General features: G+C 38.1%; 1 protein-coding gene and 1 non-coding gene across 2 annotated transcripts in view; one reads left to right on the forward strand and one right to left on the reverse strand.

Annotated features, from left to right (window-relative positions):
• The window catches only part of FBXO43 (F-box protein 43), a 47,742-nt gene extending 21,735 nt beyond the window's left edge, over positions 1-26,007 (reverse strand). Inside the window, 6 exon segments of the mRNA XM_036263835.1 lie at positions 14,306-14,509; positions 17,005-17,066; positions 17,069-17,087; positions 19,466-19,568; positions 22,786-24,269; positions 25,926-26,007. Coding sequence (XP_036119728.1) covers positions 14,306-14,509; positions 17,005-17,066; positions 17,069-17,087; positions 19,466-19,568; positions 22,786-24,254 — 1,857 coding nt within the window. The 5' untranslated portion in view covers positions 24,255-24,269; positions 25,926-26,007.
• LOC118631905 lies at positions 15,607-15,669 on the forward strand. The gene has a single exon (XR_004959908.1). It is a non-coding gene; the product is annotated as a U7 small nuclear RNA (small nuclear RNA).
• Positions 26,008-27,537: the final 1,530 nt, after the last annotated feature.

The following is a 27,537-nucleotide window of genomic DNA, read 5'->3' on the forward strand; positions in this document are numbered from 1 at the left end:
TGTTTTCATTTATCTTGGGTATATACCTAGGAGTGGAATTGCTGGGTCAAAAGGTAATTTAAATAGTTTAGCAACTCTGTGTTTGACTTTTTAAGGAATGGCCAGATTGTTTTTCCAAATTGGCCAAACAGTTTTATATTACTACCAGCAGTGGATGAGGGTTCTGATTTCACCACATTCTCCTTGATACTTGTTATCATCTGACTTTTTTATTATAGCCACCCTACAGGGTGTGGTTATCTCTTTGTGGTTTTGATTTACATTTCCCTGATGACTAGATTTTACTTTTAAACTAATTTTATTCTGTCTCTGTCTCCCAAATGAGCTAGTTTTTCCAAAATGGCCTTTCCCTGTAACTAATCTATATCATTGAAAACCAATGCAGTTTGAAACCAAAAGTTTATAATGGGAAATATATCTACATAAATGGAATTAACTTATTGTTTATTCACTTTTTTTTTTTTTTTAATCCTCACCCGAGGACATTTTTCCATTTTTTGTTCAGATAGAGCGGGAGGGAGAGAGAGGAAGAGAGAGAGAGAGAAACATCGATGTGAAGGGACACATCGAGTGGCTGCCACCCGCACGACCAACCAGGGCCGGGGACAAACTGCAACCGAGGTACGTGCCCCTAGCGGGAACCGAACCCGGGTCTCTCTGTACTGCAGGCCGACGCTCCAACCACTGAGCCAAACTGGCCAGGGCTGTTTATTCACTTTTGATTAGGGACATATTGTAAGCACATTTGAAGGATGTTTTTGAAGTGGTCTTACTTAAATACTGACTTTGTAGTAGACCTGCAATTTAATTTGGGGAACTTTGGAGAACATCTCAGTCAGTCTCCCTGACAACTAAATCTGTGATATAATGAGAAACCAACATAACCATGGAAGAAAACAGAAGTGATACCATACATGTTAAGCTGCTGTGGGCAAAGAAAAATTATCAGGTTTCAAATATGAGCCCAAAAGCAAGTGTCACAAAAGCTGACCTGAATTGCAAAGATTAATTTACATTAAGGCTACTCTATGTAGCCTGCTTAGGGCAAGAAGCTGCAGGAATTTATTTAATGACCCCCAAATACTGCTGGAGAGACTGGCTAATATATATATCCTTGACAACCAAGAGCAACACTTCAGGCATCCTACCTGTTTACTCATTTAAAAGTACCAGTCCTACCCTGGCCAGTTTGGCTTAGCAGTTGGAGTGTTGGCCTGTGGACTGGAGAGTCATGGGTTTGATTCCAGTCCAGGGTACATACCTTGGTTGCAGGTTCAATCTCCAGTCCCAGTCGGGGTCATGCAGGAGGCAAAAAATCAATGTGTCTTTATCACATCAATGTTTCTCCCTCCCTTCCTCCCTCCCTCCTACTCTATCTAAAAATCAATGGAAAAATATCCTTGGGTGAGGATTATTAAATAAATAAATAAATAAATAAATAAATAAATAAATAAATGTACCAGTCCTTCCTTGGGTTTGGTGTGGTAGGGTACAACTTAAGCCTAGTTCTAAACCTTTCTGAGTGTAAACAGTAATAGCAACACTAAAGGCTGAAATTCATCTTATCACTGTGATTTTAATTTATGATGCTAATGGAATATTTTATATGGCTAAAAGTCTGAATACAAATGGACAATGGCCAGACCACATTTGACAACAGAACCCTGACTCATAACTTCTGTAGCAATCAGCCTTGGAAACCAAACTACAGCCTCTGCAGCAATAAGCCCAGAATGGTAAAGATTTGATCAGTAACTACCTATTTTTGTCCCCAGTTTCAACTCAGAACCAACCACAGAAAGTCATATATGCTGTCCAAACCAATTATGAAGGATGCCCACTAGATTCTAGTTAGTCGGCTCCCAGCTTCGCCAGGAGAACACCCTCCAATCGGAGCATACCTGAAGTCTTCCTCTTTTCCCAGTATGCAGCTTTCCTGATCTTTTGCCTGCCTTTGAGTTTCTGCCAAATGCAAGTGGTGGTGGCTGACTCCCTTCCTATATATCAAGCTCTGAATATCTTTGCTTCTTCTCACTTGAGTTGTTTTCATTTATTTCCATATATAGCTCAGTTATATTTTTAATTTTTATACATGAATCAGAATAATAAGACAAGCAGCAGAACGTTTTTCCTAGGGGCTAGATGGCAACTCAACATCTAATAATGAGTTACCATTCTCCATTCCAATCCCTAAAAGAGCTGCCATTGTGGCGAGATCAGAAACACAGGTTATAAAATTTACATATTGCTTATTTCAATTTTCTTTTTGATAACTATTGATTATCTTTCCTTTTTGTAAAATGACATATCTTATTCTGAATTGCATAACAACTACACATATCCGTATCACATTTAACTAGAAAACAGCATTTCTTTTCTATTTCCTAACTTTACAGTTCATAATTTTTTGAAGAAGCATAATTAATTTAATACATTCATTAGGCAATTTCTTAACTAATCCAAGATAACTACCATCTGGACCTGCTGGTTTAGATTTATTCCAATTGTCAATATATTCCATTACATTACTTTGTTTCTTGCACAAACTAATGAGATAATTCAATTTTTAACCCTACCCTAGTTTGTTTTAAAACTCTAAAATTGCTCTAGGACGTTGTAATTTGTACAGGTGGAGGATATATTCTTTTTCTCCTTCTTCTTTTTTCTTCTTCTCCTTCCCCACTTTAAGGGGTTTTTTGACTTGTGTTGGTCTCTCCTGTAGCCCCAGCAGGTAAACAAAGTCTGGTATATGATAGAGTAAATACTCAATAAATGTGTTAAATAAACTATATTTTATGAAAAAAATAAAGATATTGAAAACTATAAAACAACAGAGACACCACTACACACCTATGAGAATGGCCAAAATCCAGAACACTGACACCACCAAATGCTGACAAGAAAGTGGGGCAACAGGAACTCTCATTCACTGCTGGTGGGAATGTGAAATGGTGCAGCCACTTTGGAAGACAGTTTGGTGGTTTCTTACAAAGATAAACATACTCTTACCATACAATCCAACAGTCGTGCTCCTTGATGTTTACCCAAAGGAGTTGAAAATGTATGTCCACACAAAAACTCCCACATAAACGTTTATAGCAGCTTTATTCATAATTGCCAAAACTTGGAAGCAACCAAGATGTACTTCAGTAGGTGAATGTATAAACTGTGGTATACCCAGACAGTGGAAAATTATTCAGCACTAAAAACAATGAGCTATCAAGCAATAAAAAGACTGGAGAAAACTAAAATGCATATTACTAAGTAAAAAGCCAACCTGAGAAAAGCTATATACTGTTTGATTCCAACTATATGACATCCTAGAAAGGCAAAACTAAGGAGACGGGGAAAAAATCAGTTGTTGCCAGGGTTTGGGTAGGGGAAGGGATAACCAGGCAGAGCACAGATGTTTAGGGCAGTGACACTACTCAGTATGATACTATAATAGTAGATACACATCATTATACGTTTGTCCAAACTGTACACCACCAAGGTATAAACTACAGACTTTGGGTGACTGTGATGTGTCAATGTAGGGTCGTCAATTGAAACAAATGTACCACTCTGGTGGAGATGTTGATAATGGGGGAGGCTGTGCGTGTGTGGGGACAGGGAGTATACGGGAAATCTCTGTACCTTCCTCTTAATTTTATGGTGAACTTAAAACTGCTCTAAAAAAAATACTTTTTATAAAAGTTATAAAAGAACATTAGATCTTTTCAATTAATCTCTCAGTTAGGTATCAGTGGTAAGAAAAAGGTCCAACAGTTTGAATTTCCATCTCCATACCTGAAGCCAAACCAACGGCAAGCAAGTGACTCCAGTAAAGCAGGGAGCAGTGGACCCCCAGCTTCGCTGCGGTGGGAGAGAGGTACTACTCAGGTGTGGGAGCAAGCAGGAAGCCAAGACTGGAGTCAAACAGCCACTGTTTTAACCCCAACCCTAAATTCACTAGTGTGGTACAAACATATTTTTAAGCTCCTCTAAACCTTATCTGGGAAAAAAATGCAGATAATAATGGTACTACCCTCATAGCTTTGCTATTAATATAATGAGAGTATGTCTGCAAGATACATAGTTCAACAACAAGTGCTGGCGAGGGTGTGGAGAAAAGGGGACTCTAGTACACTGCTGGTGGGAATGCAGACTGGTGCAGCCACTATGGAAAACAGTATGGTGTTTCCTCAAAAAATTAAAAATTGAACTTCCATTTGACCCAGTGATCCCACTTCTAGGAATATACCCTAAGAAGCCTGAAACACCAATCAGAAAGAATATATGTACCCCCATGTTCATAGCAGCACTATTTACAATAGCTAAGATCTGGAAACAGCCCAAGTGCCCATCAGTAGATGAATGGATAAAAACGCAGTGGTACATATACACAATGGAGTACTTTGCAGCTGTAAGAAAGAAAGATCTCTTATCCTTTGCGACAACATGAAGGGACCTGGAGAGTATTATCCTAAGCAAAACAAACCAATCAGAGAAAAGACAAATATCACATGATCTCACTTATTTGTGCAATATAATGAACAAAACAAACTGATAAACAAAATAGACCCAGAGACATAGAAGTAGGGTACAGACTAACAAACCTCAGAAGAGGGGGTCGGGGAGTCAGGAAGAAATAAACCACAGAACTTATATGCATATATGCATAACCATGGACATAGACAACAATGCTGGGGACAGAGCGGCAGCAGGGAGAGGGGTTCGGGAGGAGGGTGTCAATGGGGGAAAAAGGAGAAACATCTGTAACAAAAATAAATTAATAAAAAAATTTTTTTTAGAAGATACATAGTTCACTTCCTGGCCAAATGAAAAATTAGCCACCAACAATAAAGATCTATAAATATTTTAATTTAGAGTCACTGTCTCAGGATTCCACAGCCCTTTCAGTCAACACTTACTGTGTTTCTGTGTGAGTACAGTCGACCAGGACACTAGAGAGGTGAGAAAAAACAGCCCCTGCCTTTGGAATATTTACAGTCCTCATGAAATAATTCAAGGACACTTACAAAGTCACTTGAAAATGAATGTAAATTATCCTCTGTATAAGGACAGAGGCTGCAGTGGACATTTCCTTGGTAGCGGAGAGTAAGAAAAAAAAAAGAGACCTTTTATGTCAACAGCTTGATAACTCATTTTTAATAATGACACAGAGCTTCCTCTCTCTGCCCCCTCAGCACCTCATGTACACCTGACCAGACTAGCCCTAGCGGAGGTGGCTGGGAACACTTTGGTCAAACACTGAATTTTGTTCAGTGCTTAGTCACTAGACTAAGAACTGGGGACACAGACACAGGACAGAAGAATTCACTGTCTACTGAGGAAAACATAAAAGTTCTGATAAATGCTCTGAGAGTTATCTAACCAGCCTAAGGGTGGGGGAGGGTGATAAGCCTCCATGTCCACTGAGCAGAGTCTTACAAGACAAGTAGGAGGGAGGCAATGGGAAAGAGAGAATGATAATCTGAGGGAGAAAGCAGCATCGGCAAACAGTCATTGCAGGTGGGGTGAAGGGAGTGTGAAGGGGGTGGTATCTCAATTCTAGCTCTTTTGAAAGCTAACAACTATATTTGAAGTTCCCTCTAATACCACCTAAAAAGAAAGTTGAGATTTGGATAACATTTATATCATATGACAACCAATGATTAAGTCAGCAATTCAATTAAGATTCTAAACTACGGAGAGACACTCTCAGATTTGTACTTTATTATTATTTTTTTTATCCTCACCCGAAGACATTTTTTCATTTTTTGTTCAGATAGAGTGGGAGGGAGAGAGAGCAAGAGAGAGAGAGAGAGAAACATCATTGTGAAAGGGACACATCGAGTGGTTGCCGCCCACATGAACCAACCAGGGCCGGGGACAAACTACAATCGAGGTACATGCCCTTAGCGGGAACCGAACCCAGGTCTCCTTGGACCGCAGGCCAACGCTCTAACCGCTGACCCAAACCGGCCAGGGCTCAGATTTGTACTTTAGTAGGATCACCCAGTCATAATTTATTTCTTTACCCATGACTTCATCATTATAAAAATATCTATTTTATATAGATTATTCAGTTTTTTTCTGATAACACCCAAATAAGCTTCAAGCTATTAACATTTATCAAAAGGCATAAAATTATTCAAGAAATAAAATTACCTCCAGTTATCAGATTAACAAGTTCTGGGGATCTAATATACAGCATGATAATTATAGCTAATAATACTGTATTATAAACTGGAAAGTTGCTAAGAGAGTAGCTTCAAAGTTCTCACCACACACACAAAGAAATCGTAACTATGTGATAGGCTGGAGGTGTTACTTAATTCAATGGTGGCAGTCATTTTGCAATATATATGTATATTAAGTCAACATTTTGTACTCCTTAAACTTACACAATGTTATATGCCAATTATATCTCAAAAAAGCTGGGGAAAAAGAAAATGACTTTTCTTTCTTTAATGTCATATAAGTATTATGTCTTAAACACATATTTCACTTTTTTTTTTTATCCTCAGCCAAGGACACTTCTGCATTTATCTTCAGATAGAGCGAGAGGGAGAGAGAGAGAAACATCAGTGTGAGAGAGACACATCGAGTGGTTGCCACGCACATGACCCCAACTGGGGCCGGGAACAAACAGCAACTGAGAGGTACGTGCCCTTAGCGGGAACCGAACCTGTAACTCTCTGGTCTGCTGGCCAATGCTCTAACCACTGAGCATAACCAGCCAGGGCACATATTTCACTCTTTTGAGTATCGACCCCCAAAATATAAATATCTTTGCCACCCTAGCACATAAAAATGTGTCATATTGTTTACTTTCTGCTGCAGTTATATACCACTTACTCATAAATTAATGCATACTTCACTCCTAAATCTCAATATCCTCTGCCCCTAAACACCTAACACATATGTGTATACACATATACATAAATACATCTTAATCCTCATTCATCATAGTATCATGATTCATTGTTCTGCTGTGACAATCACTATTAATTCAGCAATCCACTTAATACCTGCTGCATCATCCATCATGCACAAGACACTCAGCTAATGAAAGGAGAAAGCTGAGTAAAACAATTCTGCTGTTGAGGGACTTTCTAATGGTGGGAAACAGGCAAAGAACTTAATACAAATAAAGTATGCCAGAAATACCACAAAAAGGTGTAAACAAACACTAGATTCAAAGAAGGTCAACATTTCATCTTGTTGGAGAGATCAGAAAATGGAAAGAAACTAAGGATTAGCTGGATTTAATGGGAGTTAGTATGGCAAGAGAGAGAGGAAATTGGAGAAAGCACAGGGGAGGTTAGACAACAGTAGAGTCCAGTTTGGCTGGAACAAGTGCACAGAATGGAACGATGGGAGCAACTGCTAGAAAGTTAGGACCATTAGGAGATCCTAAATTCTGCTACATTTTTAATAGGAAGCGACGTAATTGGAGCCACATTTTAGTACAAATAACCTGGCAATGGATATTTAGGACAGATTCATATGGGGAGAAAGTGGAAGCAAAAAGAAGCGTGTACAGAACTAGGCAGGATGTGATTAGGACCTGAACCAAGCACCACCTTTCTGCAAAAATGAGAATACTGGTGGGAAATAGCTGGTAGTGTGCCAACACCATTCCTAACCAGCACTCACCTCCACACTTCGACTGTACCTCCTACTCCTCTGGCTCCAGGGTCCCTGGTGAGGGAGCCAGGAGGGCAGAGCCGCTGGGCAAGTAAACACAGGTGGCTAAGACACAGACCCAGCCGCCAACAAGGTGTTCTGTTAAAAGTCATCCCAGAAAACTGCACTCTTGCAAGCCAGCTAAAATATTTTAATTAGCAACTCTGAGTAATAACTATTACCAAAATTTATTCTATATACACTTTAAAAATTAAGTCAAGGAACATTTCCCCTATCTGGCAATGTAACAGTACATCAATGTCAAATATACAAAGGCTAAATTTACTTTTTTGGAGAGCCAAAATCACAATGAATAAGTCTTTGGTGCCCCCTTGTGGAATATTTAGTGTGAACTTTGATTTATTTACCCTCCACACAGAAACAGTAATCGGTATTTCTGTCTTTTAAGATATTTAAAGCATTTTCTATATTACACTATTTTTTTTTCTTTTTTTTTTATCCTCACCCGAGGACATTTTTCCATTTTTTGTTCAGGTAGAGTGGGAGAGAGAGAGAGGAAAAGAGAGAGAGAGAGAAACATCGATGTGAAAGGGACACATCGAGTGGCTTTCACCCGCACAACTGACCAGGGCTGGGGACAAACTGCAACCGAGGTACGCGCCCTTAGTGCAAACCGAACCCGGGTCTCTCAGGACTGCAGGCCGACACTCTAACCACTGACCCAAACTGGCCAGGGCTATATTACACTATTTTTGAGAGGCACAATTTAAAGCAAAGCCATATAACCTGGCTTTTGTGGCTCAACGGTTGAGCATCGGACCCCCTAAACCAGGAGGTTGCTGGTTTGATTCCTGGTCAGGGCACATGCCCAGGCTGAGGGCTGATCCCCAATAGGGGGTGTGCAGGAGGCAGTTGATAGATGTTCTCTCTCATCAATGTTTCTATTTTCCTCTCCCTCTAAAATCAATAAAGAAAAATAAAAAAATAAAACCATATCAATAACTTAATTCAAACAAGGAACATAAGAAATTAAATGCTGAAGATGTTCAGTAAATTTTTGTGTCATAAGTTTCTGACAATTTTGCCTTTGTCATAAATTAAGCAAACATAATGGGAAAACTGAGCTTTACATGGTACCAAGTATCAAAAATGTTTTCTCAACAGCTAAGGATTCCATAACAATACTTTATTAAATATTAAAATAGCTGGGATAAATGTAAGCATCCATATTTGTACACATAAAAATGCTGATGTAAAATGATTAGATAATTCTTAAAGTATTGTTTCTTTTTATATTACTTATTACGAGTTTCTTGCCATTTCCCCCAAACAACAGGGTCAGAAACAGGAAATACCTGCCCTTGCTGGAAACAAATAGAAGCAAATAGAAAGACTATTCCTGCCCATTAGCTAACAAGGCTGTCAAAGATACAGACCATAGCGGGGGAAATAACTTATTATCCTATGTCAGTAGAAGGCAAAGCATTATAATTCTGGGTTTCCCCAGAATTAACACTCATTCTTTTCCTTATGTCCTTATTAAGGAGTGAAACAAAATACAAAAATAAGCTGCCAGATTTAATCATCCCTCTTGTTTTGGAATCTTCTGGAGAACACAGAGTAAACCATCAGTAAATGTTTTGTGAACTTTTCCTTATTATTCTCTCTCAATAATCAAAATGTAAGAATGTAGTAATTACTAGAATATAGTAGTATTAATCTTGTTTTCATACCTTGTTTGTTTAGATTACAAACACATTGGGACTGGAACAGTGACCTTTCTCTTAAACCGAGCTCTCAGATAATAGTATATTCATGCACTTCATTTAGTGTTTTAATGATGAAGTTGTTTAAGTCACTCAGGAGCTAAGGAACTGCTCTATTCAGACAGAACTGTTCTAAATTAGAATTATCCACCCCCCCCCCCACCCCCCGGCATATACCAATAGACTTTTCTTAAATGGCAAAACAATCTCCCATTTAAGACATGGCCCACAGATGCTATTTCATTTTATTCTATACACATGCAACCAAATGTGTACCAGCACAGATTGGTGTACCACTTAGAGTTTCAAGAATGATTTCACAACACATCATTTCTTTTCATTTATCTTTTTTGTAGATAAAAATAGGCTCAAAATCAATAAGGGACTTGGCAGAACAGCACAGCTAGTAAGTAGTTCGGGATACTAATTGGCTTTTTGACTCCTAGACCAGCACTCCTTCCATTATATTCTAACTAGTCCCTCATAGAAAACTCAGTTAAAATAATGAGTAAACAAAACAAATCCATGGGTTATATGTTAAAAGGAATTTAAGAAATCATATAGATCCCACGTTTTTGTTTAATGAAGCACTAATCACTTCAACACCAAGAAATTAACAAATTATTAGGAGAGAAGTAAAATGGTTTACTTGGATAGAAACTACTAGTAGCACTAACAATATCTACTCATTCAATAAATACTTATTGAGCACCTTCTGTTTCCCTGACCCTAGGCTAGGTATAAGCGATGCAGCAGTGTTTAAATTAAACATGATAGAGTCCAGGCCTTCACAGAGTTTGTATCTTATGGGGAAAGAAAACTAAACAAGCAATTTAAAACATTTTTATTGATTTATTTTTTAGAGAGATGGGAGAGAGGGAGCAAGGGAGGGAGGGAAAAAGAGAGATTTGTTGTTCCACTCATTTATGCATTCATTTGTTGGTTCTTATATGTGCTCTGACCAGGGATCACATCCACAACCATGGTGTATTGGGACAGCACTATACCCACTGAACTACCTGGACAGGGCCTAAACAAGCGATTTAAATAAAGTAAACTAACCATGGACATAGACAACAATGCTGGGAGGTGGGGGGGGGGGGGGTGCGGCAGGATTGGGAGGGGGGTGTCAATGGGGAGAAAAGGAGAAACATATTAAATAAATAAATAAATAAATAAATAAATAAATAAATAAAGTAAACTAAGTGCATGACAGAGGGGGACATGATGCTATGGGAGCACACAGCTAGGGTAACTTCTCCAGTCAGATACTGTGATACACAGTAATTTACAATAATTAGGATAATGTTGATTGTTTTCTGGATAGCTGAGCCTTTGTTTAACAAAGTGGTTTGTGAATACTGTATGATTTTCTTCCAGTCAACCTACTTACCTCTTGACCCCATACAAATATAAAATCTACCAATAAGAGGCTTATCTTTTGAATTATTCTTCTAACCTTTTTTCTCAGAAAGGTTTATTATACCATCATTAAAATGTGTGGTATTCTGTCCTTATACTATTTCACCCATAACTACTTAATCATAATACTCAAATCCTAATTTGAACTTCCAGTGATAACAGTGCGTGTATGGAAGGAGGGGCACATGTAGATTACTGATTTCTAAAACTAAATGAGGTAAAAATAAACGTTTTTACCACCAGAATGAAATAAAATATTACATCCTAATAGACTGGGTAACAACAAGATAACAAACATGATCACTCTGAGAGGGCAGTGTGATGGCAAAACGTAAGAAAATAACAAAGTTCCTCAAGGTAGGACTCCAGATTCCTATACTTACTACTGACAATTTCATGTGTAAAGAGGTAAAAGAAACACCTGTCTTACCTTTTCCATTATTCTGTAATAAAATGATAAAAACTCATAAGATATTGGGAAATGTAAACATTTAAAACTCTATAGGCCTAGCTGGTGTGGCTCAGTGGGTTGAGCATCATCCCATGGACTGAGAGGTCCTGGTTCGATTCCCGGTCAGGGCACAAGCCCAGGTTGTGGGCCCGATCCCCAGTGGGGGGGCATACAGGAGGCAACCAATTGATGTAGCTCTCTCACATTGATGTTTCTATATCTCTCTCTCTTCCTCTGTCTCTAAAACATCAATAAAAACATTTTAAAATAATAATAAAACTATATAGACAATCTTGCATTTCATTAAAAAAATACATAACTGAATCTGTAATTTTTTTAAGACCTAAAAAGTCACTTTTGGAAAGGCATTTAGGCCAGGCAGAAATCTAGAGCATAAAATAGCAAAAATGTCCATATGACAGAAGAAGTGATGATTTGATCTGAGACATAGAAAGAGAGGTCAATGATAAGTATGTGGTTTGAATTAAATCAAAGAGTTGATTTCATAAAATAAGAAAATCAAGACTGGGAATAACTTTCCTAAAAACAAAGAAACTTCTCTGGTGGAGGAAAAAAGTGAAGTCTTAATTGAACAACATTAATAAGTAGGTTGATCCTGATATGGAAAATATCTCTGAGAATTATATAGATATTGAGAACTAAACTTGGTTAGAATAAAATAAATCAGAAAATGTGGTGTAAAATTTATGAACTTGTGTACCATATTGAATACAACTAATGATTTATTCTTATTTATGCTTAGCCTCCAAAAATTCTCTGTGAAATTAGAAAAGATATAAACAAAATTTAATATTTAGTAGTTAACCAAAAAATTTTAGTGAGTTAAAATGTAAGGCCCTGGCCAGTTTGGCTCAGTGGTTAGAGTATCAGTCCACAAATCAAAGAGTCCCCGGTTTGATTCTGGCCAAGGGGCATGTACCCTGATTGCGGTTCATCCCCAACCCCAGTCAGGGTCGTGCAAGAGGCAACCAATTGATGTATCTCTCTCATCAATGTTTCCATCTCTCTCTCTCCCTTCCTCTCTCTCTAAAAATCAATTTAAAAAAAATTTAAGGCGGATTTTTCCAAATAGATCTGTACCTAATTCACACTTTTAAATGGTCTTATTAAAATAATGAATAATGGAAACAACCAAAGTGTCCTGTGATAGAGGATTGGATAAAGAAGATGTGGTACCTATACACAATGGAATACTACTCAGCCATAAGAAAAGATGAAATACTGCCATTTGCAACAACATGGATGGACCTTGAGAATACTATGCTAAATAATCAGACAGAAAAAGTTAAGAACCATACAATTTCACTCACAGATGGTGTATAAAACAAAAATTCATAGACACAGACAACAGTGTGATGGTTGCCAGAGGGAAGGGGGCATGGAGGATAGTAAAGAGTTAAAGGGGCCAAATATATGGTGATGGAAGATGATTTGACTTTGGGTGGTGGGCACACAGTGCAATATACACATCATGTATCAAAGAATGTACACTTGAAACCTATATGATCCTATAATGAATGTCACCCCAATAAAAATAAATAATAAAGGAAATTGAAATAAAAATAAATGTATTTCTTTCTTACTGCTGTTCTATTAATAAACATGCAACCTCAAATAACTTTTGGAAACAGGTACATTATAAGCAATTTAATAAATTTTCTTATTTAAAAAACCTTATCTTTTCCAACCAGCCCAAATTTGTTACCCAGGCTAGAATTAAACCTGTGATTATGGTTTTGGAATTTTAAAAAGTATTTATATGGCCCTGGCCAGTGTGGGTCAGTGGTTAGAGTATTGAGCCACACACCAAAGGGTCATGGGTTTGATTGTCAGTCAAGGGCACATACCTGGGTTTGCAGGTTCAATCCCTAGCCCCAGTCAGGGTGCATTTGGGAGGCAACCAACTGATGTGTGTCTATCACACATCAATGTTTCTCTCTCTCTCTCCTTCCTTCCCTTCTACTCTCTCTAAAAATGAATGAAAAGATATCCTCAAGGTGAGGATTAACAACCAAAACAGTAATTATATGAAATGTGTGACTTACAAGGGTTTATTAACTGACTAATATTCCCATTGTGATTAATCATATATGTCTAATAATTTACTTTTTATGTCTTCTTAGTTATCAATATTAAATAAATTTTATTTAACAGAAGTCTACCCAAATATGACACTCACCAAATTAAGAGAAAGCTTGAAATTATAAATTCAATAGAACTTCTGAAAACATTTTATTTATATTTCATTTCAGTCAAATACACATTTTCCAAATCTATAAAACCATCTACTTCAAGGTCAAAATTTGTAATATTATTTGGAAAACTATTTTTCAAATTGAAGAACATTTGACACATGGTGATGAATGCACTTAAAATATTACATGAAACAGTTAAATACCTACATATAACAATAAAAATTCTTTATTTAAAAACACTAAGTTATTAAAATGGGTAAAAGCGACATAGTAAAATGTTGTTTCAAAACTCACCACCTTAAAGAATATATACAATGACATGGATTATAATATACACAAAATAGGAAATAAATCATCATCTGTCATTAAGGGGAAAATTTGCATGCTTTCAAAATAGCCATAATTTCCAGTCAGACTAAACATTGCTTGGGGGAATGCTTCTTTTATATTTAAAGTCTCTTTAGAGGTGTTTTAGAGGCGTTTTAAATTCCGCTTACTCTGGGCACTTCCTGGAAGAGCATCTTTTCTATTTCTTGGCTTTGCTGCTCCTCTACTACATTCTTCAGACCCATGATAAGCACACAAACATAACACACAAAAGTCAAAACCACAGGCTGTGCGGCTACACAGTCCCCTTTTCTTATATGGCTGGTACTTAGCAGGGGATTGGCACCTTGGGCAAGGTTTTAATGCTTCATCAATAAAAAGTGTTTTGGCAACCTGCAGTAAAAGTATACATACTAAATCTTCCAGTTTCATATACAGAATCACTTTCAAACTACGTAAATATTTAGTTCTAATAACATAATACTCACCTTAACATATTCTTCTTGTTTACTACGTGAGTGAGTAACTGAAGAACTTGCTATAGGTGTCAAAAGTTCTCCCCAAGGAGAAAATGTTAAGACTGGTTCTTTCTGAGAACTTGGTGTTCTAGCCTGAGCTTGTACAGATCTTAAAGCTGATCGATTTAAAAGGTGCAGCCGAGTAGCAGCATCCTGAACACTTAATACGGCCTGCTGTGGTAAAAGACAAGAGGGGTCAATACTGTCATCAAAAGTTCTAGGATAGCTTTTGGACACACATGTATTTAAATGTTTGGACATGGTGTTACACCACTAGAATTTTCTCCCTACACCATTCCTTTTTAGAGAATGTTTTTCTCTCATCTAACATTTAAAAGTCAAAGAAATATATAATTAAAATATTAAAATAAATGTTAAATTAGTTATTTTTCTGTTTAAGGCATGGGTTGGCAGACTTTTTCTGAAAAGAGCCAGACAGCTTATATTTTACACTTCTCAGGCCAGACAGTTGCAGCTACTCAGCTGCCGGTTTAGCAAAAGCTGCTGCAAAGACACGTAAATGAAAGAGCAGTGCCGACTTCCTATAAAACTTAATTTTAAAATGCAGGTGATAGACAGGATTTGACCAATAGACTGGAGTTTGCCAACCTGTTTTAAGCCAACATCTCAGAAGGGATAAATCCTTTTAAAAGTTTGCTATGGTATATCATGAAATTCTTTGCAGGTTTCTTACCTTTGCCACATATCAAAAGAATTATGGGGCTGGTTAGACCATGAGACTCAATTTGTTTGGCTGTTTTTTGCAATACTTATAAATACTTCATTCATTTTTACCATTAAATTTTATTCTCACCCGAGGACATTTTTCCATTTTCTGTTCAGGTAGAGTGGGAGGGAGAGAGAGGAACAGAGAGAGAGAGAGAAACATCGATGCGAAAGGATCACATCGAGTGGTTCCCACCCGCGACCGACCAGGGCCGGGGACAAATTGCAACCGAGGTACGCGCCCTTAGCGGGAACTGAACCCGGGTCTCTCTGGACCGCAGGCCAACGCTCTAACCACTGAGTCAAACCGGCCAGGGCGGTTTTTACCATTAAATTTTAAACAGCTTTGATATTTTTAAAAGAGAAAAAGAAATCATTCTTATCTAAACTGGATTTCCACAGGACTCAAATATTCAGCCAAGAAATATTTTCAATGAACAATCCTTACAGCCTTCTATTTTGTCGAAGTTGGTAATTACAAAAAAAAGTATTTTTTTTTAAACAACTTGGCATTCTTAACCAATGATCAAAATAAAATGAACTTCGAGTGCTTACAGCTCTTTTTGAATTTGTCTAGTAGGTCTTCCGGTTTTTACCGGAAGGCCTAAAATTAAAGAAGGAAGGAAGGAAGGAAGGAAGGAAGGAAGGAAGGAAGGAAGGAAGGAAGGAAGGAAGGAAGGAAGGAAGGAAGGAAGGAAAACTAACTTCAGGTACATTTCCACATGTGTCCTACTATAATTTGTTTCCTCTCCCTTTATAGTTTCTCTCAGCCACTATTGGCTCCTAGCAATGGGGAGACCTAAAACATGAGAAATTATGGTAGGATAAATATAGGAAATGAGGTTAGCTGGTGTGATCAATTACACGATTAACAGTTTAACAATATATGCATAAGTGTAATGGATGAATATTGATTTTCAGAAATTAGAATAAATACAGTTGAACTTTCTCAAGGACTCAATACATCTCTACATTACATTTGTATAAATGATTTGCAGCCTGCCCTGGTCGGTTTGGCTCAGTGGTTAGAGCATCGGCCTGTGGACCAAAGAGTCCCAGGTTCAATTTCAGTCAAGAGCATGTACCTCGGTTGCGGTTGGTCCCTGGCCCTGGTTGGGGTCATGCAGGAGGCAGCCATTCGATGTGTCTCTCTCACATCGATGTTTTTTTTTTCTCTCTCTCTCTTTTTCCCTCCCACTCTGTCTGAAGATAAAATGTAAAAATATCCTTGGATAAGGATTAAAATAAATAACAATATTTTAATAACTAAAAATAAATAAATAAATGGTTTGCAGCCTAGGCCACAAGCACATGACACAATGGCACTCTAAAATTTCAATGAAGTTGCTAAACGCAATGATTGTGCATTTACCAATATTGAATAGAAATAGATTGTTGAAGCAAATTTCAGCCACAGAAGAAACATTCATTCATTTAACAAATATTTATGGAACACCTGAGGTGTCAAGTGAATTAAACAGTCCTATCCCTAAAGGCAAATGTTTGTGAACACCAAAATTTTCTGAAACGTAGTCATCAACGTGTTACCAGAAAACATTTAAGTGTGAGAATGAAGTCACGTTATGGTTGTTCATTTCTATGACTAAAAGAAAACAGCGCAGAACACAGGAAATTTAGAAATGCAATGGGAAAGATGTAGTATTCCAATTGTAATGTTCATTCTCACTGCTGCAAAGCAAACATAAAACTGAGATCCTACACGTAGCTGGTCTGTGCCTTCTAATCTGTACACAGAAGGAGATTTCAGTGATGATACACAAGTATGAGAAAAACCACCTACACAACTTTGTTTCATAATTTTTGTTTCAGTGAATGATACATTAGAATAGTTCAAGTAGAACTCAACCAGTCAATATTAGAATAAGAAGGCAAAGGACACCAGGAAGGATGTCTCGGAGGAAAAGAAGGAACAGGCAGAATACCTGGTATGTTTGGACTTACAGAGAGGAGATTTCCAGTTCTGATGGATAATAGGAGATGAATCAGGGACCTGTACAGAGAAACACTAAGCAAAAAAGAAAAAGCTGGGCAATTATTAACTCTGGGGAAAAACAAGTTATATAAGAAAAAAATCTAATCATAGTGTACTGCATATTACAACTGTCAAAAAGTCATAATAATCTCAAGTCTTTGTAATGTCAGCACCTAATTCTGATTTACTCCCAAATGGTGTAGTTATATTCATTAAGATAGGAGAAAGGCATTCAGAGAGAGGTGGGTAGATAGGTAGGGGTAGTAGTGGTGAGAGGTTAGAGAACAAACAATCTCTGTAGCAAAAATGCCAAAAAACAGCAGTAAAGGCATTCTATTTAGAAATGTAAATATCAGAAGGAACAACTAAAGAGTTGAAAGTGATTGCCTTGATGGCACAAGAATCAAGAGTGGGAAGGCATAGGGCAAGAGGATGTGTTTTGTTATAAGCCTCATCATCCAATTTGACTATCATCATGTATTTGTTTTACTTTGAAAAAAAAAAAAATTGTAAAGCAAACCAAAATAAGGAAAACAAGTCCAAGTAAGGGGGAAAAGGTATAGTCCCTTAAGAAACCAACATTTAAAAAAGTGGTGGCTATGCTATGAAGACAGAATATTTTATTTAGAATTACCTAAAAGGTTGCCAAACACAATTACAGGTTTCTTCCTTATAAGATGTAAGGAGTACATGAGGCTGAAAGTTTACTATTAACAGGTGCTGGCTTCAAAAACTGTGTTTTAAGTCTGTCGTTAGCAGGTAAGGCAGCACTCTAGAAAGATATATTAGCAAGGCAATAAATATCTTCATTATTATAAGCTCCCAAATCCAGCAGCTGTAGCCATAAGTTGCCAGGAGCTGTGAATATTTGTAAGGCAAGTCATTACAAGCAGGAAGGTAAAACTTTGATTCTTCAAAGTAAAATAAAAAGTTGGTGTGTTAGTTAACAGCAGTCCCTAATATTTCACTGTAATGAGAAACCCACCAATCTGTATCTGGGTGTTCTTGTTTGTTTTATGCCACACTTCATTTCAGTTATTATATTTAATCAAATTGGAAATTTCCTTTAATGTGTTATTAAGTCCAGCCAGTGTTATTATATTTAATCAAATTTAATCAAATTGGAAATTTCCTTTAATATGTTATTAAGTCCAGCCAGTGTGGCTCAGTGGTTGAGCGTCGACCCCTGGACCAATAGGTTGCTGGTTTGATTCCTGGTCAGGGCACATGCCCAGGTTGTGGGCTCCATCCCCAGCATGGGGTGTGCAGGAGGCAGCCAATCGATGTTGATGTTTCTCTCTCATCGATGTTTCTATCTCTCTCTCCCTCTCTCTTCCTCTCTCTAAAATCAGTCAAAGTATATTTAAACAAATAAAGATAATCTTTTTTAAAATAAATTAAAAAAATATGTTATTAAATACTTTTTACTTGGGCAAGAATAAAGGGATGAACTCTCAGTTTCTTTTGGTGTTGGTGCCTAAGAACGGTCTAAAAGTCGAACATATAAGAAATATGGGTGCTCGAGCCTGGCTGGTGTGGCTCAGTGGTTGAGCATGGACCCATGTACTAAGAGCTTGCCTGTTCAATTCCCAGTCAGGGCACATGCCAGGTTGTGAGCCCTATCCCCAGCTAGGGAGCGGGGCCTGCAGGAGGCAGCCAATCGATGTTCTCTCTCATCAATGTTTCTATCTCTCTCTCCCTCTCCCTTCCTCTCTCTCTAAAAATCAATAAAGAGAAAAAGAAATTAAAAAGAAAGAAAGAAAGAAATATGGGTGCCCAAGTTATCAGATACCTATTACAGCAGGTAGCATCCGTAGGACTTTTCTTGTAGCTTCAAAGCTAGACCTCAAATCTCCAAAGGCGTACAAGTTTATGATGCTTTACTAGTCATAATCTGCCATGCTCACTCACCTCCAGGCCTTCATATGTTATTCCCTCTGCTGAAACACTATTCTGTCTTCACCTGGCTAACTGCTAATTGATCATTCAGGTCACAGCTGAGATGCATTTTTTCTGAAAAGCCTTCTCTTGATCCCCAAGTATCAAACATTCCTTTTAAATGTTCTGATAGAATTAACTCTAACCCTTCCTGTATCACTCACAAGGCATGAACTCCAAGAGGGCAGGAACCATGTCAGAAATGTTCACTACTGTAATCTAAGCAACTAGCACATAATATCCACTAAAAAGACTGAAAAAAAAATGCTATAAGAATATCTAATTATGAATAGGATCCAGCATATCATTGGTATTCAAATATTGCTAACAGCACATACATTTAAACAACAACAAAACCTAACAAGAGTTTACTCCACTTACAGTCCAGAAGGAAATGGAATTTGGGGAAAGTAAGAGTTTAGACTGTGGGATTAATAGATGCTTATATTTTAGAAAAGTATTATATACATTACCTCAGAATATGTTTTTAGTTGTGTGATATAAAATTTTCTCCTCTCATTTGCTTTTTTATCTTGTACAATAATTTCACGCCAATCTCTGCTCACTTTCCAAACACTGTAACAAAAAGATCAATCCTTATACTGTATACATCCCACAATATTACCATTGTCTGCATAGGGAAATTAATAAGAAAATGATTTTAAAGATTTTGGACAGTAAATTTAAACCTAAAAATTTACATTAGCCCTGGCTGGTTTGGCTCAACGGTTGGAGAGTCGGCCTGAGAACCAGAGAGTCCCGGGTTCAGTTCCTGCTAGGGGCACGTACCAACTGTTTCACGATATGAAAGAAATCCTATTAAAATATTAAATATATGCCAACATTATGTTGATAGATTATCTTATAAATAGTTAAGGGAAAAACAGTTTTACATAAAGCCAAGATGAGTCCACAAGAGACTGATTATGAGGATTTAACTTCAAATGTGACACTTAGATTGAAAATTTGGAACATGACTTACAGCAAATGATCATCATCGACAGCGTAAGAGGGTTGTGTGTATGTGTGTGTGTGTGTGTGTGTGTATCCTTACCAGAGGACATACTTCGATATTTTGTTCAGATAGAATGGGAGGGGGAGAGAGAGAGAGAAACATTGATGTAAAAGGGACACATCGAGTGGCTGCCACCCACACGACCCAACCAGGGCCAGGGACAAACTGCAACAGAGGCACGTGCCCTCAGTGGGAACAGAACCCGGGTCTCTTCAGACCGCAGGCCGATGCTCCAACTGCTGAGCCAAACCGGCCAGGGCTGTGTTTTTTTGTTATCAATTTATCCTATACATGTATTTAACAAATCTGTCATTTTAATTAAACAAACAAGGACAATCAATCCTTCATTAGAAGTACTAAGTGTCAATTAATAAGTACTATTATTTGAATTTCTTATTATTATAAGAAACACAAAGTTTCTTATAAATCAAAGTTTGTAAGAATGAAGCAGCTAAAGAAAAAAATTTTTGTCCAGTGATTGCTTATTTATCAATAACCTTGAATATACTAACTATTAAAGAAAAGGTAATCCTTCAACTGTTAATCTGGTTTTTTTTATTACACTAATTTAACTATTTACTCAATGACAGTTGAAAAACAAAGTCACAGGTTAAGGAAGCCCAGGTTAATACCTGAGTTGTCAACACGACTATTCTTCCAGCTACCATGGCTGCTTCAGTTGCCATTGACTCTCCCTAAAACTGATGCATGTTATTTTATAGCAGGCTGATGAAAAGGAACAGGCAGAAAGTTACCATTAACTGGGAAGAAATGAACTATATATTGGGTATTTGCCACAATTTCAACTAACCATAATCTCAAATTATCAAGAATGAGCACTGCTAACATTATACATGCCTTCTTCAGTACAAATATTATACATTTGGAGGGCTGGGCAGGAGAGGTAATTATTGAAATATGATTGAATATCAACTACTCCCACAAATGAGCAACCAAACACATCACTTAAGTTTTTATTTTAACTGATCAGTATCCAAGTACTCCAGCATATAAAAATAAAATTTCTATATCTCAGCCATCTCTTAATTTTTAAACAAATAATTTATCTCATTTGAATATTTTTAAAAAGTGTATGCAGCCCTGGCCGGTTTAGCTCAGTGGTTGGAGCATCGGCCTATGGTCCAGAGACCCGGGTTTGGTTCCCGCTAGGGACATGTGCCTCGGTTGCAGTTTGTCCCCGTCCCTGGTTGGGTCGTGCGGGTGGCAACCACTCGACGTGTCCCTCTTACGTCGATGTTTCTCTCTCTCTCTCTCCCTCCCACTCTATCTGAACAAAATATGGAAAGGTGTCCTCGGGTGAGGATTAAAAAATTAAAAAATGTATGCATATAAGTGCACTAATCTGTTTATTATCCTACTTCGGTTAGACCAAGTACATTCCTGATCAAATCTATCTGGAAAGGCTTTACACCTTAGTAAGTTTGTAGGGAAATTCCTGATTAGAAATCAGAAAGCTCAGCTGTAGATCTAGATCTATTCTTGTCTCCTTTAGTGACTATTGACCGATCACTTAGCTTCTCTGGAGTTCAGTTTCCTTATCTTCAAAATACAGGATTGGACTAGATCTCTCTGATTTCCAGCTATGAAATATTACAGTTCTCTATAATGGCCTACAAGTCATTTATGGGAGAAAGGTGAAGAAGGGCTCTAATAGAAGTAGTGTGGCCATAAAAACAGCAAGTACTATATGAACCAAACTCACTATTGAAAAAGAGGCTCACTGCCCTGGCCGGTTTGGCTCAGCAGTTAGAACATCGGCCTGCGGACCAGAGAGTCCCAGGTTCAGTTCCCGCTAAGGGCACATACCTAGGTTGCAGTTTGTCCTCGACCCCAGTTGGGGCCGTGTGGGTGGCAGCCAGTTGATGTCTCTCCCCTCTCTCTCACATTGATGTTTCTCTCTTCCCTCCTCTCCCTCCTGCTCTATGTGAAGATAAATGCAAAAGAAAAAAGAAACAGAGGCTCACTAACTCTCCTGCATGTCCTCCCCCAACCATCATTTTGCAGAAATCCTGTTCCACATGCCTTCCTGCCTTCCTAGTTATGACATTACCAAGGGTCTTGCTTCTGATAGTCCTGTGACTCCCCAAAATTGCCAGTATGAAGTCTCACTTTAGTCTTTGTAACCCTAGTTCCCACCCTCAATACTCCTAAGTGTCTTGGTTTCTCTTTAATCATGTAACAAGCACTCAGTACACTGAAATCTCTGTGATCACAAATTCTTGTCTCTAATTCCTTGGAATTCTCAAAAATAATTAATTTCCATTATTGTGTTAATTAAAATGAAATAATCCACATTCCCTTGGTCTCTGGAAAGAGCAGATCCTAAAATAAAAGCTAACCATTGTTCTTGGATTCTAGAACTTAAAAAACTAAATGGTATCCTTTGTATGCTGTCATTTCTTAGTCACCATAATGCTTTACATTATTTCTTACCAAGTATCATAACTACAATTTGCAATCTGACAACAGGATGTAAATTATTAAATAAATCATTAAATAACTCTCATGGAACAAAGTTTGCCATTTTGAAAATCTAAAGTTCAACTTTTATAAATTCTCCTACCAAATGACAGGGACATGAATTTTATCCTGAAGACTATATTGTTGCTTCTAAAACAGGCTTTTAAATGGAGAAGAAAAAAAACTATACTGGTAAGCTTTATCAGGAAAATAGACCTATTCAGCTTATAAAAAGCTTTGCAACTTAAAAAAATGATAAAAGTCTGTTTTACTCCAGAAGAAAATTTTATTTCTTACCTGCATAGGCTTTCTGTAGTCAAGGAATCTAAAACAACTGCAAGAATATGCTTTAAATTTCTATATTTTAATTCAGTTAAGATGTCCAGTTTCTCTATACCCATTTTCTTGCCAATCAGTCCTGCCAGTACACACTGTAGTACAGCTATTTTCCCCTCGTCCCTTTCTTCTAAGAATTCACATGCACCAGTTTGGTGGAATCTTTTCCTTTTGTTTTTCATAAAGAGCTCATGCACTAATTGTAAGGCTGGAGTGTTTGATAAATTCTTAAAGCCTGAAATCAAATCCCCACTTGAACTGTTGCTGCTGGGCTGACTCTCTGAGATGTCTGAAATAGCTGCTGGTGTTGTTTCAGAGTCAGAGTGGAAAATCTGGTTTTCCTCTTCTGTCTCAGATTGTGAGCCTTGCTCCCGAAGGGTGGACAGTCTTCTCAACCTTCCAAGACGTCTTGACCTTATGGTGTCCCTCACTTTGAGAGTTCCCTTATGTTTCTGAAGTAGTTCTTGAAACAAACTCTCCTGGTCAGAGAGGGAATCTTCTGATTTATCCAAGCAAAGTGAGTTAAAACCACTGTCTTCAGGGGTTGAAATATTGGCTCTCACTTCAGTTGAAGGAGAAAGCCTTTGACTTGCCTTAAATTTAATGTTTGCTACAAGGTTACTTATTGGAGTCACAAATATGTCCTCATCTGTTTCACAAGTTGTTCCACTATCAGAGGGGCCCAGAAGTTCAGGATATGTATTCTCATCATTAACACATAGACTACTATCACTAAAGTTAAGGGTGATAGAGTCTTTAAAATCATTGCCTTGAATTGGAGATATACATTCAACTTCAAACAGGCTACAGTCATCTTTGGAGTCATCAACTGTGGACGTCTTCTGTTGAGAAAAATTAAGTCTCAATTTTTGACTGCTGGAAGTCACTTCTTCTGTTTTCAAAGTGCTAGTAACTAAAGTATTAAAAGTATTTTGCCTTGACAAACATGAAGCACTGCTTGTAATGTTTTTTGCTAGGTTGAGAACTTGGCTTATATTACTTTCTACAGAACTATTTTGTGATTCAAAGTCTCCCTTTAAAAGAGAGAAAGATACATCCAGCCTTCTGCGCAGTAAACGTCTTTTTCCACTGAGTTTAGGAGTTTCAAAAAGTTCTGGGGTTTTATCCATTTCTTTCCTAGGGAATACAAATCTCTTTTTTTTAGTAGGAGTCTCTAAAGGCTGTGTTAAGCCCAGACTTGAAGTTTCAGGATGTTCACAGTTTAATGTTGAACATTTTTCCATCTTTCCAAGAAATTCCTTATCTGTATTATCAAAGCTGCAAGATTTTAACAACTCACTGTAGCCACTATCTTGAGATGAAGATATGGAACAAAAATCTCTGAAGTTGGAGTACTTGAAATTGATAGTAGGAGAGTCCACCTCATTTCCTGCTCCAGTTCCAGCCTGACCTGAGTTCCTTTCTGACATCTTCAATATCTGTTTCTAAAAAGTGAAAACAAATTTTATTCTTCCTTTGAAATGAGTAGCCTGACAGCTTACACCAAAATATATTATTCATTATGAGTACAGATAATAATGGAAATTTTATGACAATAAAAATGTTACTTTTTTTCTTAACTGGACTAAGCATAATCTAAGCACCGTGCAGAAATATTTTCTTGAACTACACCTGATAAAAAAAAGTCTGGCAGCATCATTTTTACATGATTTTATTACCTTGTGATTCTTATAGCACTAAAGTACAATAGCACTAAATTCAACTATTTGTGGGAAACCCACCCTTCTGAATAGTCTTAACATTCCAAATAAAGAAGTCAAGTAAATTACTTAAAGAAGAAATGTGACTCAATAATTATATTTGTAAGGAATGAGACTAGCAAATACTTTACTCCTTAATTTTTTCAACAGTATCATTGCATTCCTTCTTTTTAGAAATTCAAATTAAATCTTAACTCAAAGAAAGATAAGAAAGCTGTCACTGTTTCTGATATTTTTCCAGATTATTCAAAGGATACTAAGACACCTGTCAATCTTTCAAAGTTTTCTCCAGACCAAATATGATTTTTCTGTATTAAAAGACCCTGGAAGATATATTTTGGATTAATGGGAAAGTAATTTATTTATGCCTAAGTTATATCAATTAAATAGTTGAATGAATGAAGTTTTTGTTTTTAAATTGCTACTCTAACCACAAAACGAAATGGTTTCTTTATGATATAATGATCCTTAGGAGATCATTATTACTGGGCAAAGTATCTAAGTGTTTTTCAACATATATTCCTTTCTGGTAAATTTTACTCGTTTACTTCTGATCTAGATCCCCTCAGATCCTGAGAATCACTGCTGTCTTCTGTACATGTTTACCAGCCAAGACTATCAACTTTTGCTTTCTATAATTTGTATTTTATTTGAAAACAATTTTTGTTTTCAAAATATTAAGTTTATAAAATAGAATATGTTTTAAATTTCACCTCCAACCATGAATGTTTCCCCCTCCCTGGGAATCATTATTAAGTAACAATTTTCACTCACGTCATTTGGTAAAATTAGGTCAGGGAATCTTTTTAAAAATTTAAAACAAATGTAACAATTCTACTACTTCACCACTAGGTGTCTCACCGTGCTAGACTTTGGGAAACCGGCAAATCCTTAGAAACAAAGTGGGGATATAGATAGCATCCTCTCCCCTTAAAAACCCTAGGCTACTTGTTTTTTTCTTTATTGATTTTTAGTGAGAGAGAGGAAGGGAGAGGGAGGGATAGACAGAAAATCGATGACAGAGAACATCAGTTGGCCACCTCCTGCATGCCCCTCTCTGGGGATCAGGCCCACAACCTGGGCACGTGCCCTCACCCGGAATCCAACCGGCAACCTCTTGGTGCATGGGTCAATGCTCAACCACGGAGGCGCACCGGCCGGGCTGTAAGCTACTTGTTATAGCACACACACACACACACACACTTTCTAATTTTTTCCTGTTCACCTACACATTTGAAGTTGCCTCAAACGTGCTATCTCTGTTGTCAAAACCTTCATCTTTCTACTACCCTAAGACATTGGTCTGAAAAAAAACTCGGTTCTTCAACACTAATTTTTAAAATGATTCCTGCCAAATCATGGAATGCCCTATTGACTTACTTAATTTTACTGACTCAACAGATCACTGATGAATCAAACAAGCCTCGTCGATATGATATTCAGTTTTTAACTCCAGGCTCCTGATAAAGGGTCAAGAAAAATTATCTTTACAGTGCTCGGTGGGGGGAGCATTTGTCAAATCAGAGAAATACTTATTATTTAAACTCTATTAAAGCATAATCTCCTTCACCTGTTGAAGTGGAAAATCTTACCATCAGTAAATCTTGAGCTCTTAGGTGTCAAAGTTATGTAGGCTTCCAAACAAGAAAATCTCTCACTTTGTCTTTAAAATTAATGTCAAATAAATACCACTTAAAGAGAAAAGCTTAGTGTGAATAACTAACTGAAACATGCAGCAGCGACTGCTAACATGAAGGTACGAAAGTTCATGTTGCAGGGATTATTTCTAACACTTGAAAAGCCCTAAATCACATTGAATTTCCTTCAGCTTTCCCAGACAACAGGAATGTTAATATCCTCGTTTTCTCCAACTAGTGTTAGAAGTGAGGACAACTCCCAAACTCGGGTTTCTGGAAACGCAGGGTGAGCTGGGGCGCCGTCTTGCCTCCCCGGGTGCTGTGCGCGGGCGGGTAACGGTCTCACCGCGGCGTCCCTCCCCGACCTTCCCACGGCCAGGCCGGCGGGGAGGCTGGAGACCTTCCCGAGGCGGGGCCGCCAGGGCTCCGGGCCCAGAAAGCCACCGACAGGCCGAGGATGGGTGGGTGTCACCTGGAGCGGAGCAAGCGATGTGGACGGCTTCGAGGCGCCTCTCTAGTCCCAGGACCTGGAAAACAAAGTGGGGCGCGGGGCCGGGGGACGCCCAGAGGCCCGCTAGCCCGCCCACACTTGGGCCCCCTGCTCCCACCCACTGCAGACTAAGGGGCCGCGCCGACCGGGCCGCGGGGCGGGAGGAGAGCGCAGCAGCTCTGCCGGGTGCGCCAGGGAGGAGCCACGGCCTCGCCCCCAGGGAGATCGGCTATGGCAACCTCCACGCCAGGTTCGCGTGGGGCCGCCGCGTTGCCCTCCTTCGGTTTGAACTGCCCGCCCCGCCCCGCCCCGCCCCTTCCTCCGGCTCCGCGGCGCCCCCATCGGCCGCCCCGCGACCCGGCCCCAGCCTTCGCTCAGGGGTGTCTCTTCCTCTCCTGCCCACGCAGAAATATTTTCTTGAACTACACCTGATAAAAAAAAAAAAAGTCTGGCAGCATCATTTTTACATGATTTTATTACCTTGTGATTCTAATAGCACTAAAGTACAATAGCACTAAATTCAACTATTTGTGGGAAACCCACCCTTCTGAATAGTCTTAACATTTCAAATAAAGAATTCAAGTGAATTAAAGAAATGTGACTCAGTAATTATATTTGTAAGGAATGAGACTAGCAAATACTTTACTCCTTAATTTTTTCAACAGTTTCATTGCTCTTCCTCTCCTCCTCCTCACTTTGGGGAGCATTATATAGAAAAAATAATAGGTCCTAGAGTAGATGACCTTAAAAATAATGTAGGGGAATATTCACTAGAAAATGTTTCCAGAGAGAATCAAAAAGCATGTTACATACAGAATGGCCCTTTTTAGTTAGAAGTATAGGTATACCCAGGATAAGATCTACA

Source organism: Molossus molossus, unplaced genomic scaffold, assembly GCF_014108415.1.
Source record: "Molossus molossus isolate mMolMol1 unplaced genomic scaffold, mMolMol1.p scaffold_m16_p_16, whole genome shotgun sequence".
Lineage (NCBI taxonomy): Eukaryota > Metazoa > Chordata > Mammalia > Chiroptera > Molossidae > Molossus > Molossus molossus.